General features: G+C 26.7%; 2 protein-coding genes across 2 annotated transcripts; both read left to right on the top strand.

Moving 5' to 3' along the window:
- Positions 1-8745: 8745 nt before the first annotated feature.
- LOC112596608 (protein lifeguard 3-like) lies at positions 8746-9493 on the top strand (the record flags this gene model as incomplete). Its single annotated transcript, XM_025342375.1, has 2 exons — positions 8746-8826; positions 8908-9493. Coding segments are annotated over exons 1-2 (660 nt in total), but the record flags the coding sequence as incomplete, so codon positions are not given.
- A 3580-nt stretch (positions 9494-13073) lies between these two features.
- On the top strand, positions 13074-16296 carry LOC112596588 (actin-like protein 6B). The gene is made up of 6 exons (XM_025342347.1): positions 13074-13094; positions 13212-13756; positions 14404-14795; positions 14884-15135; positions 15822-15998; positions 16065-16296. Exons 2-6 carry the CDS (start codon positions 13525-13527, stop codon positions 16281-16283), a joined length of 1272 nt encoding a protein of 423 aa, XP_025198132.1. The 5' UTR covers positions 13074-13094; positions 13212-13524; the 3' UTR covers positions 16284-16296.
- The last annotated feature ends 9202 nt before the right edge of the window (positions 16297-25498 follow it).

Raw genomic sequence — 25498 nt, 5'->3', positions numbered from 1 at the left:
GTTGTGATTTATAATAGATGAATTTTGGGGGGTAAAAATAAGGACCGGTTCTCGACACAATATATATAAGTATAATGTATATATTTAAACTTATGTTGGGATCAATACGAACACGGGTCAGAAATAATTTATTATTTTTGGAGAAAAAAAAGGTTTTCCATTAATTTTGAACCCACCGAAAGATTATATCTTCAGTATTATGTCGCGATTGTATCGTTTCTGGAACTGTATACTATTTAATAACACATTTCCTGTACTCGTGACAGACATAGTAAATTTTAATGCTGATGACTACTGCCCGATCTGACCTTTATTATCTTATTAATATCTAAGGAACGGTTTCCAAGAAATACATATTTTTTCACTAAACACACAATGTTTTTGAGTAAAACGATTTTATTCGATTTATTTTACTAACGGATTGTACATATAGTACCCATTGGCGCCAGGCGCATATTAAAAAGTATTGTTGTTATATACCTATTGACATATATTATATTTGAGTTTACTACTAAGTACTAAAGACGACATCAAGACGTATTGAAAACATTAAGATATTTTTCGTGTTCAGACGGTAAATCATCAATAGCGATTAGCGATTAACAAATGTTAATACCTATACCTAAATGTAATGTGATATTAATTTAACGTTGAATTCCATTCGTGCCCATTACCGAAATTCTGAAAAATAATCAATTAAAAGGTGGTTAACAACTACTTAAATCAAATACAACTAAACAAAATGTTTTTAAATTTTATAACAAAAACGATCTACATAATTATACGTAGAGAACAAATTTTACGATTTCCTGTTAGGATAAAATAATAATTTCAATGACGATATTTCGTATTTCGTAGTATTATAAATGATAAACTATGAACTAATATATACGATAACTTAGCTCTCCTTATCGTTCCACGATTACGACACTGCAATAGCTTATATTATAAGACATGTGTACGTTCCGTTCGTCGTATAATATGTTTTACATTTATATTCAGATGGCCTCATATAATCTCTTCTAACGACCTTTCGCAGAAGTTTGAAATCAATACATTTTTTTTTTTTTATCTAACGAATTTCGACCTTGGGTGAATACTAACCATGGAAATTATCAAATAAATAAAAATAAAAACGAGAGTTATAGATATGAGTTATGATTTCATAGACATGATGTATAGTAGGTGATTGCAGTGGCATAATTATTATTGAGCACAGTTAGGCAAGAGTGTCCAAGTAGCGTTTTGACTAATCAGATATTATGCCAACAAAAAATATTCAGATCTTCTATAAAATGAATAAAAAACGCATTAAAGTCACACTCATGTCAACGATTTCATAATTGTTTTGATTCAATAATGCCAATATTGGTGTCGCAGTACTATTAACTATAAAAACCTTAAAGTCGGTAAAAAAAAATAAAATAAAACCATGGAATGTTATTCGAAAATTTCCAATTTCAAACTCTGCATATTTTTAATGGGACAAACTTATATCGATGAGATGGAACGTATTATTTTTAAACATTTTTAGTATTTTATTTGGTTTTTAAGATATTATTATGAAAACGATTACCTACTGAAGAAAATCTTGGAATTATATGTATAAAAAAAAACTTATAATCCGTACATTGTGGGTCGATCGTTATATTGGAACCCCGATGGGCGTACTCGGTTTAGGAATTTCTTTACAATAATATGCTTACAACACGTATAATTTATACGCATTGAAAACACTTTGTATAGCTGTTTTGTAACAAAAATGCGACCCAAACCCTCCTCTCACAATGTGTTACTATAATGTAAACCGGTCACTAAATAATAAATATTGTTGTGCATTCGAATTCGATTTTACCCTGCTATTGCGGGATATTGTGTGTGTTCGTAAAACCACTTGGTGCTGCTCTGCCAGTCATATGTGTATATAATATAAATTATATTATTATCGTATACTATACTCAATATTATACTTAGTACAGAAATATAATAAATATAAGCGTATATTGTGCTCAGTGCTGTATATTATTGTTGTAATTTATTGGATTTTTATAATATAATTTTGTATCTACCGAGTAAAAATTCTCACAACAGTTCCAGCACTTGTCAAACATAATTACGTTTTTGATTGTTAATTAAACATATTAGTGATTTCAAGAACCATTCGTCTTACTAATACTTTTCACGGCAAAATCTACTAGGTAGATTTCAAACTTTTTTGGTTCACGCATCTCCAAAAATAAAAAAAATTCAATCACGCCTACATAAATAAATGAAATAACATTTTTTATGAGTTTATAGAACTTTAATTGTACTTATAATGTGTATGTACTATGTACAATATCTACATTTATGTTGTGCCTCTCAAGGGAGCGGCGCCACACAGTTTGGTAACCGTTTTATTATTAAACAAATTATAAAGGACAATTGTACATAAGAAAGTTAACTTTTTATACTTAATTTCAACTATTCAATATTTCATGAAGAAAATTATTATTATTATTTTTTTTTTTTTTGTTTAAGCTGATTAATTAAAATATCAAAAATCGTATGTTTTATGGAACTAAATTAAATTATCATCTATTATTTTCATGCTAAGTATTTTATTGATAAACCCTTCAATAATCTATATTCTTAAACGAGTAAAATACATGTGTTTTACATCTTAATAACGCATTTGAAATTAATCTGTTATTTGTAGTACTAGAATAAATTGATTTATTACAAATTTCAAAGATAAGAATGTTATATAATAATATAATTATTAACAAAACGTTATAAGCATTTTTAAATTTACAAGAAAATTACAATTATAAAATGCTCTACTGCAAAACGAAATCTGTTGTAGCTCTTACTTTTAATTTTAGAAATACTACAATTCACTCTGTGTAAAATGGATTCTTATAGGTACCTAACGTTGATTTGCATGAATTATCTTTATTTTAAAAACGCGAAACATAAAAAATCTACGTACACGATTCTTATTAGTTAGTACAGTTATTAAAGCTAATTTATGTATAATAATAAAACAATATTACATGTAATCTATTTTGTAGAGAACAATGTAAACTGTGCTCTATTGAAGAGCTTTTTATTTTTTTTTAACTCGTTTTAAAATAATCTTATGACAAAAAACTCTTTGATCGATCACAGTTCATATTCTCCTCTACAAATTCGATAATATGTAAATTTTCTTTAATACTAACTTTAAACGAATTACAGTAAAAATCCGATTTGTTACAATATGCGTTTGTAAAACAGAGACAGTATAACGGGTACGACGTAGGTAGCTATCTTTTAAAAATGATATTCTAAATAAAACGAAATCACCTAAGCGTGTTGTACACTTTATATATGTTAATTTATTCACATAATAATAGGCGCTCTTATGGTTTTTATATTCTACCATTAGGTATCTTCTTTAAAAAACGAACAGTAAATATATATTGGTTGGACGGAAAGGTAGTATATTATCAACAGTCTATATTAACAGTTTATTACAATAATTTGTGAAATAATTATTTTAAAATACAGTCATCTACAAAAGTCATACTATATAAGATCATGTACGAGAAAGTCATAAATCATACATCATACTTCGTTCCATTTAGAATAATTATAATAATAAAAAAAAATATTAACATTATCAATAGCTTTAGGATAATTGAAACTAATGGTTCTATACATGTTTAATGCATATCATGTTTTATATACGATACTTAAATTAGTGTAAACAATAATATACAATAATCTGTGGCGTAATAGAAAAACAATTAGAAAGGGGAAGTGCGTAAAACAATTTATTTGCCAAAATCAATACCCTAACCCAATTATATTTTTTACACGAGTTTTAAAATTCGTTTTATGTCTTAGAAACAAATTGTAGATAAGTATAATAAATACATAATACTTTACTAAAAATAAAGTAGTGTAACTTATTTGAAAAATACGTATATGATGATTATCCTGTAATCATAATTTATAAAATAATATTATTGGATTTTTGTAACCGTCCAGATAACATTGACAATACGAGTATCTCAACAAAATTTGTAATAGAAGAATTAGTAAACAAATGTTGGTATTTTATGCAATATTTTTATAATATAAATGAGTGTTTAATACATTAAATATATATTTTAGTGAATTTAAAATGTTTTACTATTGACCTATCTGAGTGGAGAGGATAAAATGATACATTTTAAGCTCAGCAAAAATTTCAATCCACGATTACGTCACTGTAAATACATACCGAATATTTATGGACGCAATATTAAAGATCAATAACAACAAATAATGTAAAACACTACTTAGTAGTAAGTTTTTTAATGGTATTTAATTTTACCCACATTTTCAGCTGCTTAAATTATAAATTAGATAGAGATAAATTATTAAACATTTTAAACTATGATTATCATATTATTTTACTAGTCTTTCGATTAAATAAGATGATAAAATATTATATATGTAGACACGATGCTCTCGTGCGTCGTCTTCATCTACAAACATAGTAACAATACGTATACCTTATATACCTTATACAACGCGGCAAATTTGGGTTCAGCAAAATCCATTTTGTGTCGTTAATTATAATATTACAGTAAATTTACCTGATAATGAATTTGAAATCGAGAATATTATCTGTAGATTCTCGTCGATTTTTTCCCAATTTCAATTTTAAACTGAGTGGTTCCTATTACATGATACACTCTTCTGCATATATACGTACGTCGTTGTGTATCAGTCTCCTCGTAATGTATACAATTTATGTTGTATATTTGTATTGAAAAAAACAAATAGAATCATGTTTTAACCCATTCAAACTGATTTGCATTCGTTAATAGTCACGGTATGCATCTCGTACCTACGATCTAAACTTCTATAATATCCTATATTATAATATTATGCCATCGGCACGGCGTGCAACTGTGTCTTATATCACCTGAGAAAACTACAAAAAATATATATATATATTATATATACATACATATCATATAATTTAATTGGGAAACTTTCTACGGATAATTTATGTACAAAATCCATTAGTCCTTATGTATACTGTCGTTTGTCAAATGTGTTTATCGATGATAATCCGGTTTCCGGCAGTAAACACAGCATATAGGTATAATGCATTTCGAAAAATATTTTTGATTTACCCAGCGCAGCGCTTCCAAACAACCATATTACAACATAATTTATAATATACCTGTCCACCCTACCGCTCCCAGCACCCGATCATACTCTTCACTCCAATCGGACCCAATAATCTAAAGAAACTACGAGTTATATTCTTGATGTAAAATGTTAATGAATTGAAAAAAAAAATGTTTATAACATATTACTACGAATAATAATTCTACTGCCGGATGCTTTCTTGTAGATATTTAGAGTTAAAAAATGCATATGAAAAATTAAATAATGATTGTTAATTGTTATTATCATTGAATATGAATAATAAAATATAATATTTATATATATATAAACATTCTTGTATCAATGATCTATGTTATATTATGTACTTATATCGAATCAATTTCCAAACTTTATATTATTTTCTTACAATTCAATTACAACTAAAATTAATAAAAAAAACTTTGAGACAAAGTTCTGTAATAAAAACATTCCTGGGACTTTTTATCTTATTTTTTAATTTTTACAATATTAAATAAATAATTTGTTGTCATGTAACTCTAAAATTTGTTTTGTTTTTTCGACATAACATTAAATTCATGTATATATATTACATATCTAACAAATATATGTTCATAAAACAATTTATCTTTTTGTCAAGAATCATTTCAACTTTCCTAAGCCCATGTTCGCCAAAAATGTATTGATAAGGCCAGGATTCAATTAGTATTAATGTATACTTAAGTGTTAAAAATCTATAATAAATAATTATTAAAATAATACAAATCATACAAAAATATAAAACAAATTTTAAAAATTAATAAATTGTAAATTTTTTATAAAACTATAAAATGGTAAACTACGTTGATTTAACGCTAATTGAAATTAGCCCCTCACCTTGTCTGATTGATCTCAAGATATTACCAAACAATTGCAAATTAATTGCTAATAGCTACAAAACCAGATTTCCTAATCGCAAACCTTTTTTTATGTTTTTACTAATTTAAAAAAAAATGTGAAAAAATATAAAAAAAGTTTTGCAATTAGAAAATCTGGATTTGCAATTATTTGCAATTAATTTTTAATTGTTTGGTGGTATTTTGAAGTCGATCGGGCAAAGTGGGGGCTACATGAATTTCCCCCCCCCCAATATGGAATTTGATTTTACTTAAAATTGGATGATATGCAATTAGGGGAACTCGATTTGCAATTATTTGGTGGTATTTTGAAATCAATCGGACAAAGTGTGGGGGGTGCTAACTTCATTCTACATCTGATATGCAAATATTTATATGGGTTGCGACATATAAAATAATCATTAAAAATGAGTTTCTATATTTCCATAAGTTTTATTGTTATGATTTATGACAAATTTATGATAAATATTTCATTTTAAATTCTAAACGGTGATATGAATATATTATTATTACAAAGATATGTTTTTTTGTTTATTTTCGTGTCTGTCATCATTCATCAGTCATCACTTTTTGGAATATTAAAAATGCTTACACTGTCAACTAGGATATATTTTCTGGTAGAGAAGTGGATCTTATTGGTAATATTGTGTAAAATATACCGTTTATTTTTTTAATACTAAATTAAAATTTGAAAAAATGAGAAAATCGAGAATTTTTTCTTTTATTATAGTTTAAAACTGATAGCTAAAGGTACCTGACGTTTTTATAATATTATGTTTATATAATTGACTATTTTTTAGCTAGACGTGTATACTGTATAGACATTTTAATTTACGAATTTTTTTTATTTCAGGATTTTTCTATTTACATCAATTAAAAAAGGATGCTTTATTTCAAATATCTTAAAAAATTAATGCAAGATTCCTTCATAGATTTATTTACTAGATTAAATTAAAATAAAGTTGAACATAAATCTATAATTATTTTAATAAGCACAGAATGTGAGTGTAAAAGATATGAGAATACTAAGGGGGAATAGGGGAGTGACTAGGGAGAATAAAATAAAAAATGTTATCATTGCAAAAAATGTTAGTGTTATAAGTTGTAGACAAAATTAAGGAGAATAGATCAAAATGATTCTATTATGTTATGGGTCGGTGAGATAATTCAAAGGGAATGGATGGCTATGGAAATAAATAGGCATTATCTGTTTGTGTACAAAGTACATACTTCACCCTGTTTTGCAACTCGTTTGTGCACAAACGCTCAACTTGATTGCGCACGCCAATTTTTAATACCTGCATTAAAATGAACTAAACATAAAAATCGTTTGTATACATAAACTAAGAATAATAAAAGTTTAACAAACATTTTTTTTTGGTTAATTTAAATTTAAATTAAATTTATTATGGTATTTATAACTAATATATTATTGCTTCTTTTTAATTACTTATACACTAATTTATTAGTGTGATAAAAAATTAATAAGTGTATTTATACACCATAAAATATAGTCAAACATTTTTTTAAATATAATTTTTCAAGCATTATAAAAGCTTTTTAATCTATTTAGTTTGATTTTTTTTTTTTATAAATGTTAAAAGTGTAGTAAAAATACTTAAAGAATTAATACAAGGTTTTTCATAGATGGTTCATTTACTTGTATCAATTAAAAAAATATCAAAAAAATATAATGAGCATTTAATGTTTTACAACATTCCATAAACTGCATTGGTAAAATGACTATTACTCCTCATAAAATTCTTGATGTTTGTTGTAATTAAAAAACAAATAACCGTAGATACCTAAGACTTTCATCAAGTGTTTTTACAATATTTTTTTAATAGCTCAAATTTTTATAAAATTCGTCAAATTCACACATTTTTTTGCAGTAGCAGAAGCCTAAAAATCTAAAAATATTTAGTAATGCATAATTTTCTTATGAACTTTTTATAAGTTTAAATTTAGGGGAAATTATATATTTAAGCTATGAATTAGGATGTTCATTATTTTGTTATACATAGTTTAAAGTGTTAAACCATTATTTCGTGGGTGTTTAGAATTTTTATATTATTATTAATATATTTTATCATCATACAATTATATATTTAAATGCATTGTTTTCGGTAAAATTTCATTCAATCTTCTGGTAATAAGTACTAATAGTAAAATAAATGTATAACAATAAACCTATACCAAAGCAATATCACAACAAAATAACACGAAATATACTTCGTGATCCGTCTTAGCTCAGAATCTATTTTCATATTCGATAAATCATTGAATTTAAATTTTAAAAATATCATGGAATAACAAATCGCATCAATTTCATTTTATTTTCTTTGCTTTGCTAAACTGCCGTTGTTTATTAAATCTGGTGGGGAGAAGTTGTATAGCGTTAAATTGTAAAAACACGTGCACATATTATCATATCTTGTGCAGGTACTTAGTAGACGCTTACTTGCGTTTCATAAGTGATCCGTGACCCGCGTCTTTATTACTCACATATCATAAGCTGTCAAGTTCAATCTATTTTACTCGGTGAGTTTAGGTTTTAATTAATTGTCTCATTGTATATTTCTATTGTCGGCTGTTTATTTATTCACATGATAAAATTTATTAGTAGGTACTAACTTTGTAAGAATATAATGTAATTTATTATTTATGTTCGTTGATCATTAGACTCGTGAATAATTATTACGTCAAGTATGGATGATGAAATTGCCTTGAATGATGACATTGCAGGCTTCGACAATAGAACTATACGCAAAAACTTCTTATGGTAAACGTTTGAATTACTACTTATCTATAATAAATTATGGAATATTTATATTTACATGTGATTATTTTTTTATTATTTCAGTAAAATTTACAGTATTGTTATGTGCCAACTACTAATCGCTATAGCATTTATAAGTATGGCAACTTTTCATGATCCCACTAGACTTCTTTTAAAATCATATCCTAGCCTCAGTATCATCACAAGTATTATTACTTTAGGTATTTTAATTGCACTCGCTTCCAGTGAAAATTTACGCCGCAAGAGTCCATATAACTATATTTTCTTGTTTGTGATTACATTAGCTCTATCATTTTTATTAGCAGTGTCCGTGTCTCGTTACTATCCTAGACAAGTGCTTTCGGCTCTCATCCTAGCTACAATAATTTGTTTTGGTCTCACAATATTTGCTCTTCAAACTAAAATAGATTTTACAGTCTTCGGTAGTTTCTTAATGGTAGCTGTAACAATTTTACTTGTTGCATCTGTTGTTGTTATATTATTTCCGGAAAAATTAATGACACTTATAATTGCATGTGTGGGGTCAATAGTCTATTCGTTATATCTTATTTATGATACCCAGATGATGGTCGGCAGTAACCATATGTATGTAATAACTCCAAGAGAGTATGTACTTGCAGTATTATCCATTTATATAGATATAATTAACATTTTAAACTTTTTATTTAGAATTATTGTTATTGGCGATTAAAAATTATTTATGTGTTAAGATTATGAATGAAATAATATAATTTTTTAATGTTCTTTTTTAAATAATAGCTATAGATTTTTACTTTTGTCTTTTATTTTTCTGAGTAAATATAGTTGTACACGACAAAGACGTTTTAATAGAGAATAAAATACCTATATATATATATATATATATATATATATATATATATATACCTTCTTCTCATTAAATATTTATAAACTAATAATATAGAACAAATATTTATATATTAATAATTTTTTTCATCAAATATTTTATTTAGAATAATTAATTTTATAAAAAAAATTACTATTTTTAAGGAATAATTGTATTTTATTAATGAGCATACTTAAATATGTATATTTTTAATTTAAAAATTATACTACTAAATTATATTAACAAATTTTAATTATTTTTGTACACAATATTATTAATTGTTCATGTCTTATGTATAACTAATCAATAGTTATTGATGTCAATGCAAATTTTTAATTTATATTTTCTCATGATTTAATATATTTATTGGATTATGACATTTTATTAAATAAGTAAATATTTTGTACGTATAAATTATAATAATTAATAATAAATAATTTAAGAATGTATTTGTTTTGTATTGTATTAAATAATCTTGGAAATTCAAATTAAACTATGGTATTTTATACTATTTATTCAGGTAATCTGAAAAATAATTATTCCAGTATACAAAATTATGGAACATAATATTTAAACACTAATCGATTATTTACTTTATAAATATTAAAAGAATTTAAGTTGTTTTGTTATTTTTCATGTTAAAATAAAATATTTAAGACATCTAAGATACAATCAGGAATATATACTAATAATTTAGTTTATTACATATTTATGCCAAATCACTCTAAGTTTTATGTTAAAAAACTGGTCAATATAGTTCATGGTTTAACATAATATTCTATGACTTTTTAACTTATATTCCTTTCTTTATTGTTTAATATTTATCTTAAATTTTTCCCTCTACGCACAGTTTTCAAGTAAGTAGACAAATATAATTATATAAGTCTTAATGTCTATTTTAAATATTCAAACTTCAAACCTCTTGTTTTTTGATGACTTGGCATATACCATATGTTAGTGTAGACATACATTTAGATTATGTTTTCTTTGTGGGTCTTACACTTCATTTTGTCAATTTTAGTACCCAGTTGACCACTTCTTTTTTTTTTTTTTTTATATATACATATAAAAATTGTTCATAGATACAAATCAAAATATAATTTGATTGTTAGAATGTGATTTATGACACTATTAATATTTTTTTAAGAATGATATAGCTATATTAATAAATACATTTGTATTTTCCTATTTAAAGATTTCTATTATAAATAGGAATACAATTATATAAATAATATATTGTACTATAGTATTTACGAAGTTATAACCAGTAATACATTTTCTATTTGTCTTATGAACATTAATTGGATCTTCAACTTTTATTTTTTTGATATAAATATTACATGTATCTTAAACATTTATAAAATCAGAAATCATTATTAAATATGCATAGGTTTATACAAAAACAAAATATTCATTGTGATTATGTGACTGACAATAACGATGAATATTATAAAAATATTTGGAACATAAATTAAAGTTATGACTATTCAGTAATTTTGAACATATGATTTTTGTTTTAGAGAATTCTCATTTAGTAAATTGAATATTTATCAATGGAGTATAAAATTAACAATACATATCAAGACTCAACTTAATGCCAATTTCTAAAATATATTTACAAATGATTTATTAATGATATATATTATATATATTTAAATACTGTAATATAAAATAACATGGATTATATATATATATATGTGTGTGTGTCTGGTATAAAGTCCAATAGAATAGTAAAACAGTCTTTATACAGTAAAACTTCACAACATTCACAACTATAGAAAAACAATTAGCTGAAGTTTAAAATTTAAAAAGTATGGTTCACATTGTTTTAAAGGCAGTAGATATTCGATAAATATCTATAGGAAACTATTTAATATTGTCTAAGTATATTTGGAGTTTACAGAGTGAAGTATGAATCTGTTTAAATTAGAAATAACACATCTTACAATGCAAGTAAAAAATTATATATAGGTATTGTATTATAATATTATATAATAATGAATTATTTTAAACTAATAAGTTTATAATTAAAAAATAAAAATTTTAAATTAGCACATAAGTTGTAGAATATTTGAGTATTCTATCTACTATTTTACGAGGTAAATGAAGAAATATAAATCTAAATTATTTAAATTAGATCTAGTACATAACTTTTGGATGAGTTAAATATACATTGGTTTAAAATGATTCAATTCATGACAAAATTTAGTTTTTCTCTATTCGCCGTATTTAGTTTTTTTTTATTATGATTTAACTACATATATTTAGTTCATAGCCATCTATGTTAATAAAATAATATTGTTTAGTTCAATTTTAATTGGAATTGTATAAATATTTGACTTTTGGTAAGCCTATTAAGAACTGTTGACTGACTGTGAATGGAATGGCCCTACTTGTACAGTTGTATGAAACGTTATTGCGTATTTTTACTCGTCAATTTAAATATAATATTATAAAAAATGCCTATTATAAAAATAAAAATAGAATTTTGAACATTTTTAAAATCTGGAATTCTAATTTCCTTCTCAATCTCAAAACGTGCAATTTAAAATAAAATTGATAAGATGTATTCATAATTATAAAACTACTTCATTGTTTATGATTATTATTTATTTGTATTTATTAATTTGTCTCTATTATAATATAATATCAGACATCAATCTTGGATAGGGTTAGAATGTTTTTTATAAAAATTGTTTTAAACAAGAGTAAAAATATTTTATACATAAACGTTTAAAACATTACAAAAAAAAACATTTAAAAAACGTTTAAAAAAAAAGACGTTTGTTTTACATTATTTATGAAATAATGTTTCTTTTCAACCCAGGCCGTGGATCCATTATATATTTATATACAATATATATACATATTATTATAATAAATATTATGACTTTTATATCGGTTATCTAAAATAGTGATAAAATATGAATTATCAGTGCACTCGATCGACGCTTGATTACTGTTATCAGACCAAACAAACGACGTAAAGACGACTGCCACGGACTTCGACAGAAAACGCGTAGATCAAACGTACGAAACCAATCTCGTTCCACAGTCCACGTACCGCCGACCGAGGTACAACGACAATAAATTATATCGGCCTTGGACCCATGGCCACGGCCGTCTCGCCCGTGGACTGCCCAAACAATTTGACGCACGCACAGCATTTTCAGCGACGAGTCCCTCGGCGAGACGCATCCTCCATCTACGCATGCGCTACTCTCCCCCGTACTCTTCGCGCATTTAAGTCTACTCGCAAAGCATGACGTTTGAACGGTCCCTCGACGAGACGCATCCTCCATCTACGCATGCGCTACTCTCCCCCATACTCTTTGCGCATTTAAGTCTACTCGCAATGCACGACGTTTGAACGGTCCCTCGACGAGACGCACCCATTTACGCATGCGTAAGTATGCGGTCTATAATTCGTCAAAAATGGCCAGCGAACTCGAACAGCCAGCACCAGAGTTATAAATGTTAAAATAGTAATAACAATAATAATAATATACTCTGTTCCAAATAGGATGACTTGTGCGCAAACGACCGAATTACAATCGGTTTGCATCGGAGTAGATCATCCATCGCTTGCCACCGCCCGCGCTGCAAAATTGGTCGTCGTGTCGTGCTGCCTAACCGATGTGTTTGCGTTCGACCCGTTGGCCACGCCCACCGTGCAAGTCGTCTTGTTGGGAGCAGTCTGAGCAGAGCGTAGTTGGAAGCGATTTCGACGGCGATATCCACCGTCCACTAACCGTTGCCTGCCGTCAGTGTTGTCAGTGGTCTCGTATTGCCCGCACGTCGTTATATGGTGTTCATCGTCAATTAATATACAAATCATGAGTGCTGGCGGGTTTCATGACAGTTTTAGTGGACACGATCCTATAGTGTTCGATGTGGGAACCCACTCGATACGTTTCGGGTTCTGCGATGGCAATTCGCCAAGCACGGACATGCCAGCCGCGGTCGGCAGCATGTTGGATGGTACGGAGTCGACCTCCCGCAATGATCGTATCAAAGAGGAATTACCGTATTTCGTTAACACCAACACTTTGTGCGTTCCACGTGAAGGTAAATTTTAACACGTACTCGTGACAAAAAATTCGGTTCGAAAATAGTAGCACGATAAGTCCGGACTCATTTTTATACCATCGGATAAAAAATCCTAGTAAAATTATCAAGCCTTACAATACAAACTATTGTAATTTAAATTCAAATTAAAAAAATTAATTGAAATACCCATATGGGTATTTCATTTTCTTATACATTTCATATTTGTTTAGTATTCTTTATTCTAACAATTAATACATTTCAATGTTCCATGTACAAATTAAAATAAATCAAATACCAAGTGCAAAAATACAAATAATTTTTAAAAATTAAATTATTGTTTTTATTTGAATAATAAATATTAAACCTGATGGTATTACTGATTATTTAACTGTAGTTTAAACAATTAATTAAAATATGTAAAAAAATGTAATATGGGTATTAGGTACTAAAATTTAATTTATTTTAAAAAATTTTATTTTGTTGTAATTGAATGATTTGTATTTTTTGATAAATTGTTTGACATAAAGTATGTGCTTAGAATTTTTGCACAACAGTAAAAAAATTGAGTCTAGACTTTTTTTAATCAACTTTTTAAAATCTAATATTTTGACTGATTACCCTTTGAAATTTTTTTTGCATCTTTCAAGTAATTTTTCCTTATTTAGGCATGGAACTTAAAAACATTATTCGCCAAGGGATAATTGAAGATTGGGATGCATTTGAATACATTATGGATTATGCTTATTCAAAATGCTTGTTCACTGAACCTAATCTCCATCCTGTTTTATTTACTGAATCGCCATCAAATTTAAAACAAAAAAGAGAGAAACTAATGGAGTTAATGTTTGAAAAATACAATGTGCCAGGAATTATAATTTGCACAAACGCTGCTGCAGCAGCTTTTTCTTGTAGCGTCTCAACAGGTATTATTGTTGATAGTGGAGCTTCACATACATCTGCCATCCCAATTTATCAAGGATATGTAATGTCTGATGCTGTTGTCAGTTCTCCAATGGGGGGAGATTTCATTCTCAAACAATGTGAAAAACTCTTTCATGTAAGTACAATTATAGTCTTTGTACCTATCTACTTAACTATTCATTTAAAATAATTTTTATTTGAAATTTTTTTAATTTGTTTCTCAGGAAAATAAAATTGATGTGATTCCACGTTACCTCGTTTCTAATAAAAAACCGGTAAGACCAAAAGAAGCACCAATATGGTCAAGAAAAAATATACTCCCCAAGGTAACTGATTCTTGGCATAACTACATGTGCAAATCAGTTCTTGAAGACTTTCAGCATACTGTGTTAGAAGTGGCTGAAATCCCACTTAATAATGCTGTATTATCAAACTTTCCAACTTGTCACTACGAGTTTCCTAATGGCTACAACCAAGTAATTATTTACATCACTAATCAGCAATTTTAAACGTACACACATAAAAATGAAATGAAAATAATATGATGAATGTTTTAGTTCACACAATTTGAAATAACATAATTCAAAATGTTTGCTTATTTTTTGAATATTTTATTAAAAAAATATGTTTATTGCATATTTATTGTATTACCATAGATTATCACTTATGTATATATAAAAAAAAAAATCTAAAATCTAATTAAAAGTTATTGTGTTTTGTATGCTCCAATTCGTTATTATAATTAGATAGATTATTCATACTAAAACAAATATTATAGTAAATAATTATCTAATGTAAAAATACAATAATCTACAGTTTTAGAAATATATATAAAAAAAAAAAAAACAATACCAAACTAATAATTATGAAGTATTTGTTCATATTTTACACTTTTATTACCTATACATTTTAAAAACCTTATGAGCATACAAGTTTGGGTTCAAGTTTTAAGATTTATCAATGAATAAGTCATATACCATTATGGAACATATTCTTTTTATGAAATATATTAAAGATAAAAAGGTAGCCCACTTTATAATGACTATTATTATTAATATTACTATTACATAATTATAAGATTTAATTTAAAATAATTATTATTAAAACCTAGATATATGTACTATAAATTGAACGATAATTTAATAGATTTGACTCATTTTAGGAATTTGGAGGTGAAAGGTTCAAAATTCCTGAAATTCTATTTTATTCTAATTTAAAAAATGATGCTTTGTTCAGCCTAAATCAAATTGTCCACCTTAGTGCTGGAATGTGTAATAAAAACATCAGAAATGAATTGTATGGCAACATTATATTAACAGGTGGAAATTCTTTAATAAAAGTAAGTTATTAATTTTTTATTGTATACTGAAAAAAAAGTTGCTTATTTATTGATACCTATATAAAGGGGTTTCCACGGAGATTACATAAAGATATTTCTATGGAACTAAGAAATACAAGATTGAAATTAACTGCCCCTATCAATTCGAGTAATAGAAGATTTGGTGCATGGATTGGTGGTTCTTTATTAGCCACAGCTGATAAATTTAATCATTTGTGGTTTAGCACTAGTGAGTATTATGAAATAGGTACAGATCAAATTAATCTCAATTTTCGTTATGTTTAATATTTTTTTTATATATATTGGACTATAATACTATTGTATTTTTATTCAGTTTTTATAGTAGAACTAGTTTAAGACAAAGTAGATTATAGGTATATTTAAAATTACTGGGATTTCTCATTTTTTTTTTTTTTTATTTAAAAAAATTTGAAAAAATTAAGTTTTTATAATAGATACAGTTATTTAAGTTATTAAGTTAGTATTTATTTACCTAATAGTTAAACAAAAATCAAATATTTTACATATTCTATTAAAATTAAAAAAAAACAATTCTGTGGCTAACTATTCCACAAGGGCATGGCTTAACTACGCAGCAGACGTACAGATAGATGGTTTAATATATGTGAAAAATGAAGATTGTTTATCTGTTACGCAACAATAGCTAGTCGTAGTCAATTTATTGTCTTAACTAACTCAATCAGGCACGAATGCAGGGGGTTCTAGATTTTTAACCCATTCAAAATATTAGGAATAAAAAATAAATTATCTAACCTATAAATGTATAACTAATAAATAAATTATTAATTATAATAATATAATAAGTACCCAAAATAAATACAATATGAATAGTATGATATTTATGAACATTTTTTCAAAGTCCCCTTTTCAAAATTTTTTTCTGTGTTCGCGGCTGATTTCAATATTTGGTTCATACTTACTTTTAGTTATTAGTGATAACTTTATTTTGTAATATTTAATCATTCACATTATATAAAAGGTGTCGACAAATACATGAAAACATAATGAATAATTTAACCAATGACTTAACTCTAGTAAATAATTTATCATTGCACAAATTTACATAAATTAACTTATTTTATAGGAATATTTGTAGAGACTAAGTATTTTTAATCTATTTTTTTCCTATAGTATAAAATTATTATTGTTATTATCATTTTCATTTAAATTTAAATAATCTAATTGTATGTAAAATTACTATTAATTATATTATAATAAGTCTGAAATATAATTAATAATGGTATGTTTAATATTATGCTGTAATCTAATTAAATTCATTTTTATTTATTAATATAATTAAAAATGTATGTTGTACTTCATTTTTTTTTCAATCTTTTTAGTGGAAGTATTTCTATTTCTCTATAGCTTATGACTATTAAATTCCATATGCGTATTTACAGCTACTGGGGCTTGTGAAATTTCACCGAAGGTATATTTTTGTATGAACTTAATGTATATTATCCAATAAATTGACCATTTTTTTGTCCTTTTAAAATTAAAACTTAATTCACTTTTTTACTAAAAAATTATTGAAGTTTGAAAACAAAGTATTTTTCTACTAAAAATACTTTCTCCACACACAAAAAAGCCAATAGGTTTACTGTTCAGTACACAGCTAAAAATACAACAAGGAAAAATAATTTTTTCATACTAATTGAGGACTTCGTTATGGTTATCATGACTAAAAAGGTATGGATTGATCAGGTATGCTCAAATTCAAGTAAGGAAATGTTATACGCATTAAATTATGTGACAGTAACTTACTCTAACAGAGAACATATAAAAGTTCATATAGTTATTTATAAATAAATCATATATTTTGTAGCCTGGAAAACTTAAAGTATTACTTTAAGCTTTCCAGAAAATTATGTCAATACTAAATGTTTAGTAGTTTAATATGATACAAAAAAATAACTGACATATTTATTAATAATGTTATTTTTATATAATGATAATTATCAAGATTACATGTATTCGTAATATAACATATTTAGTTATTTTCCTGTTGTCCTTTTCTATATAATAATTTATCAGTTCTTTTTGACACTCAAAAATTGTTATGGTTTGAAAAAAATTACATAAGAAAAGAAGTAATCCACTTGGTTTCATTTTATGATAAAACTGTATTATAACTCGTAATAGTGTACCTTGTGCTTTTCTGTACAATTGTATTTATCAATTTTTATACAAATGGGAAGAAACTAAAATGTATAAAATTAAATTTTGTACTAGGATATATGATACTACGATAGTATTAATATAAATTTACTTTTCTTTAAAATACTCAAATTATCAATGAATATTTGGATTGATATTGTTACCGAGATAATATGGTTTTGACACAAAAGTGAGTTTTACATATTTTAAAACTGATAGGTTTTTAAAAAATTATTCAAGATGATCTAGCTATGACACTAATGATGAAATATTTTGATTTTATTTATTAATATTTAATAAAATTGTGTTTCAATATTTTATATTTAATATTATAGATGACTCTTTTTACAATAAGATTCGAGGTTAGTCTAAAAAATTGTTTTCTTTAGGTTTTTTTATATTTAAAACAATTAAGGATTAATTTTTTTTTTTTATGTAATATTGGATAATTATTAAATGAAAATATGTTACATACAGAAATAAAACATTTGGAATTAGATCAAAATACTTGAACAAAATAATTTTAATATTGTAGTTAATTAAATTGTTGTTAAATTTAGGCCTCTTTCTGTTTTATCAATGATAGTTACTATCACATTACAGAATATAACAATTCATGGACTAACTGTTAAAATATGGTAAGTGTAGTTTTAAATGTTTTTCAAGTTAAACATAAAGGAAACATTTTAATAAATGTTTGTATTTAAAGTTTTATTTATTTAATAACCATGCATTAGAATATTTCATATAATTTCAATGTATTAAGTTTCTAAGTATTTTTACTGTAAATAAACTCCCTTTATAATTTCAAATAGTGATGAAATAATAATTTCACGTGAAAAGTTTTTATAATTAATTATAAAATAAAAATAATATAGTTAACAGACAAAACAAAAAAAAAAAATTAAATTGATGAACATGACCAAACAGGTAAATAAGTAGAAATAGTAAACATAATGGCAAATTTTCTAGTGAGAAGGGGAGTTTTTTTATAGTAGAGGAGAAAATTTGAAGGTTTATATTTTTTTTATTGGATTTTTATGTCTAGTAGCCATTATTATAATGCGATTGCAAACTAACATAAAGTAGTATTATAGATCTTTACACATATTATCAGTAAAAACATGGATGCTCTTGGGATATGCAAAATTTATTAGTAATATTATGTCAGACGCACTTGGCATATTAAAAAGGTCCTACGACAAAGATAACAGAATGCATACGGTCCTACATTAAAGCAAAAATACCTATATACTATAGTTGTATTATACGGGATGTTTCTAAAACGAATGAGGTCACTAATAAACGCGTACTCACTATGATGACCCAATGGAGATTTTTTGAAATTTTTTTTCCATCTTCAAAATCTGGTTTTTTATATTATTTTTAGAATATTATTAAGTAAAAAAATTAAACTCTCTAGCTGTATTTTTTACAAAATATTCACACGAATCGAGACGTCTCATCGTTTTGGAGCTTTACGCGCCTTTTTTACATTCGAATCGCCGACTTAAAAAAGTAGTGTGACACAACGATTTGTATAAGAACACTGTATGATTAACAATGGTGATAGTTTTTTGTTATAATTTAACATACATGATTAATTAACACATTGTCTTACATTGTAAACTATAATTATAACTATGAAATAATAACACAACTAGACTTTAAGTGATCTAATTTATACTAAGGCTATACTCAATATCGCCTAGACATAGCATGGCGTCCGCCAACATAATTTTAATCCATGTGACTTTTTATTATGGAGTTTTATGAAAGAATAAGTTTATGCCAAAGAAGTGAATACCTAATAAAGATGAACTTTTAATGATAGGTAATTAATAATCTAGCTGATATTATTTTTCAAATACCAAATTTGTTGGAAAAATATGGAATTTATAACATCGTCGTATGGAAAAGTACATCGATTTAACGGGGGTCATATCGAACAACTTTTGTAGATAAAAATTGTAAATTAAGTAATTTGATTATTTAACAATGTAAAACAATATGTTAATTCAGCGTTTCTCAAACTGTGGGTCGCGACCCACTGGTGGGTCGTCGGTCAATTTTTAATGGGTCGCGAACAGTTTTTTAAATTATACAGATTCCAAGAAATGTATGTTAAATTAATGTAAAACAGATTATTATTAATTAAAGTAAATTTGTAAAAATATATTGATTATAAACCTATACCATAATAAAAATAATATTTAAACCTAATAAACAAATTTTGTTAAAAAAATTTAAATATATTATATTATTTTAAATTAATTTTTTTTTTTTAACTATTTTTTGAAAAGTGAAACCATGTGGGTCATTAGAGATTTTTCGGGGGAAATTTGGGTCACGGTACTAAAAAGATTGAGAACCGCTGTGTTAATTAATCATGTATGTTAAATTATAACAAATAACTATCACCACTGTTAATCTTGCAGTGTTTTCATACAAATTGTTTTTCACACTATTTTTTTTTAGTCGGCGATTCGAGCATGAAAAACGCGCGACAAGCTCAAAAACGATACGTCGTCTTGATTCTTGTGAGAATTTCGCAAAAACTACAACTAGAGTGTTTAATTTTTTTACTTAATAATATTCTAAAAATAATATAAAAAACCAGATTTTGAAATTTCAAAAACATCTTCATTGGGCCATCACAGTGAGTACGTGTTTACTAATGACCTCATTCATTTCAGAAACGCCCTGTAGATATCACCATTGATTATTATAAGTTATAATAATCAATTAATAAAATAAGTTTAATTATTTAAGTAATAGGCGCATGTTATTATAAATTTATCATTTTTATATTAGAATATTTAATAAAAAAAAGTAAATAATGTAAATAATGTTTATTTATTCATTATAATTTATTAAAATATGCACGTACATGTCTTGTTGAGAGAGGACCTAAATTAAGAAAAGGGCCCGAAAAAATTGTAGGCACTCTCCGAAATTCAGATCTACGCACGCCTATGTGATCGATATATATTATATTTTATACAAAATAATGAAATTATTAGAATAAAAGTCGAAGTACATTCTGAGTGGTTATTTTTTACTATCGATAAAATGGTTTAGCCTATAATAATAAAAAAAATGTTATAGGTTTTAGTTTTTAAATTTAGCGGAAGCGATAAATCTGTGTGTTTTTATTATCACCTTTTAAGGTGCTTTCATTTTTAACTTTGAGGTGATTTTAAGAAACAAATTGTATCTAGATCAGAGGTGGATCCATAAATTTTGCATGGGAGGAGGGGGCGCATAGACAGCAAAAAAAAGGTTAGAAACACGGTAAGAATAATAGATCTTTTCTGATAAGCTTTAAAATCTGGTTTTGAGAGATTACCCACGGTTACCGCCTTACCGGATAGAAATATAATTTTGTTACACACTCGATTAGTTACCTATATTTACTATTACATCAATAAAACTAAACATTGGCTAATGGGAGGGGAGGGGAGGCCCCTCAGGCTCCTCTTAAATCCGCGACTGATCTGTCACTTTCTGTGGAAGGGGCAAACAACTAGGATCTTACGTAAAAAAGTACACGAAAAAACAATTTACTTCATTACCTTATTACCTTATTTCCATTTACTTTTTGTATTAGTATTTTATATAAAGACGAATCGATGGCATTTAAAGTTTTATTTAGTATGACATTCTTAACTTTTTCCTTAAATTATTTTCTAAAAAAAAAATTTTGCTTGATTAATAGACTAATGCTGCCGTGACGAGCTATTGTTAAAGCGTTGCATGAATTATTGTTTGATAACAATAATCAAATAGGTACATTATTTAGCCACAAAAGTTGCTGCCGAAATTATTTTATAGGCTACCCCTCCCCCCAAAATTTTAACGAATTTAATAAAAAAAGTATTGCTTAATACTTGTATACACTTGAAATTAATTTTGAATGCGAGTTAGTATTAATATTCCCCCTATCAAAAAAAAATATTTTTTTAGACACGCCCCTGGATACTACGAAAATGTGTTTTTATAATAATAAATGTGCAATTCACCATTTTGTATCAACCGTTGCATCGCAGCTACGCTGCACAGTCATAGTTCATAATATACAATATTATAATATAATATATTATTTATTATAAATAAAAGTATATTAATTGACATAAAATATCAAATCAAATATATTATTTCACGCCGCCATTGCCAGCTATAATATATAATTATATAAATGCTGAGTTTCACTAAGTACTTACTTTTTAACACAAACAGAAAATGAAATTTATTATAAATAAGAAAGCAAAATATTATCTACGAATTTATTGAACAAAAATTATAAATATTGATTACCTGTTGGCTTATTACTTATTAGTTTACACAGAAGAATGTACATATAGCGAAAGCTCGTCAAAAACAATAATAATAATTGTGTGTGTGTATGTCAGGTCACTGTGTCTTTTTGATTTTTAGTTTATTGTTGGATGATATTTTAATATCACGTAAATACGTAAAACATAGGTAAGCTATTTCTTTTATAGTATAAGTATTTAGTGTAATAAACAATGGTTTGTACTTTGTTGTATTGAGAGAGGAGAGTAATAATAAAATAGTACATACATTTATTTTTTATGAATGGATAAATAATATGAAAATAACTATTACCTATTATTAATTATAACGAACCATCTATATATTTTATTTACACACATCAATGCGGTGGTATGCTTTCATGCATTTTTTTACATCATAATCAATAGTATTGATGCAGTGTTGAAATAGATGGCAGAACTGTTATATTCATACGAATTGCGATAATTCACTATATAAATGTGAGAAAATTGTAAATGTATTTTCAATTAAAATGTCATTAGATAATGGATATTTTAAATTTAATAGATTGCTAATACGCATTAAAAGATGAATCATACAAAAATAATTTTTAGTTTGGCGCCTTGGGCAATCAAAAAGGTTGCCTATAGCTTTCGCCGGCCCTGCGCCCAATTTTATGATGCATTGACAAAAATACATTTAATTTATTACATTGTTACAAGACGGCTCGTGCCTAGATGTTCAAGTGTGCACACACCACATAACAGAAAAAAAAGTAAAAATGAATTTTCAATCCCTTGCACAATTATTATACAACTTTATATAGCTTTACTATAATAATTTATTGAATAATATTGTATTGATTTAAAAAAAAATTATGTTTGCTTATAATAATATATCCGAAAATATTACCCCTAAAATTTATTGAAGTTATGTAATAAATACACATATTATTTGGTGTGCTGCTCAGTTGGAATACCGTTGGACTTTGTAAATTTGTTAGGTCATTAAGAAAGTTAATGGGACCGTAGTCGTAGTGTGCACGTCTGCTGTACGCACGGTAGCCGCAGCGTTCCATATCGGGGTTAGTATTTTACAGAGAAAATACTTGAATTCATTTACAATAATGTTTAATTTTTTTTTTCGTTAATTAATACAATTTATAACTGTTTAGAATTTAAGCGTATCATCGGGTATATAAACTATTTTTCAAAACTTTGTATACATTTTTCAATACAATACATGGCGTACTATACTAATATTTTAGATAAAGACTTAATTTTTTTTTTTTAATTTTAATAAGCCACTTGGTTTGAACACCACGAGCCGCTCCACAGCATCGTTATGTATGAATGTTAATAGTGATTAATCGGTAAAATCGCGCAAAATGTTCAACGGTACATCAACGCAAAACAACGAATATCAATATTAGTTATTCACGACTAACTGGCGCAATCTGCGTCTATGGAATATTACGTATTAATGTATTATAAGTGTCTGGTAAGAGCAGTGCACTCTATGCGCGGAGTTTGGTAACGATTGTAAATTGACTAATGGCGACTACCGTATAGCATCGCCAGAGTACGAGAGAAAAATGAACCCGAGCTCTCACTTGTTGTCACGGGAATCGACTTACTATGTATATAAGCAACCGAACCGGTGTCTGTTGAATGTAAGGAAGCTCGTAGTAGTCGGCGTCAGCCCAGCCGTACGGCGGCCTGTGCTCTCGCACAGTGTATATAGCTAAGCTTACGATTTTAGGAATGATAAATGAATTAAACATTTAACATGTTAAACATCATTGCTCCATTGTGTGTTTCGGCCAACACCCGGAACGACACAGGCAGCAGTTTAGACGTTCTACGACTAACTACATCCATACCCTCCCTTACAAAACAATTTTTGACCCGCATTTGGCTTAATTTTTTTTCAAATTTTGTTTTTTTAAAGGAGTGATTGCAATCGATGTCTACGTAATCGTCGTAATTAATTATTAAAAGTGGCATAACTGGGAAAAAATCTAGGGGGGCGGGCAAAATAATTTATTTGCCATGATAAAAACCTCGTATATTTGTATTGTTGGATTATCTAAGGTGAAAATGATAATTTTGCCCATCATAAAATTGTCAGCGGGGGTAAATGCCCCCCTTGCCCCTCAAAATTACGCCATTGATTATTACGCGTATGGTTTGATCAGCATCAAAGTGTGTATTAATTACATTATCGTTTTATATATTATTATATAAATGATGCAATTTTATTTTTTTCCTGTTTAGTAAATAACATCATCAGTGTACGTGCGAGGAATAAACATATTATACATTCTTAGGAGGATACACACGTTTTATGATACGGTATTTTCGAACGCACAACACAAATCATATTTTTTGTGTAATTATTTGGCACAGATTTGTAGGAATAAAAATTCTAGGAATCAAAATGTTTCACATCAGAGTGGAGCTGTGGACGTGTGCGTGCCTACCAGGTAAATGGTTTTCGTCCAACAGCTGTAGGTAACGTTAGGGTTTTACCAATCATATTAATTACATGCTATGAATATAATATGTGACATTTATAATTTGTGAATGATTCGTTAAAAAAATAAAACATGTCTGTTCAATTCTATAACTTAGTGTGTCCCAATAAAATCGTAATGAATACCTACTATAGGTGAGGTCTTATACTGTATAGGCTATAAATAAATTTAAAGTAATTTTTTTCAAAAAAAGAAAATGAAAATTATAAGTATAACTTATTAGGAATTTTGTAAGAAATTTTCACCGAGCATAACAACATGTATATCAATATATTTGTAATGATTTAAAAAGGAGATTGGAAATGAAGGGGTAATATTTATCAGAGATTATTGATTATACACCTTTAGATCAATCATAAAATCATTACATTACCTTTCTTCTCTTGGCAATGACTTCTTTCTGAATGTGGAATAAGGTGACCAGTGCACGTTGAATAAATAATGTAAGACTTTTTTCACTTAAATACACTTATTATCTTTATTATAGTTT

This window comes from Melanaphis sacchari, unplaced genomic scaffold, assembly GCF_002803265.2.
Source record: "Melanaphis sacchari strain LSU unplaced genomic scaffold, SCAv2.0 Contig32_pilon_pilon, whole genome shotgun sequence".
In the NCBI taxonomy this organism is placed as follows: Eukaryota; Metazoa; Arthropoda; class Insecta; order Hemiptera; family Aphididae; genus Melanaphis; species Melanaphis sacchari.
Note: the sequence above shows the minus strand (reverse complement) of the source record. Positions and strands in the feature narration are given on the sequence as shown.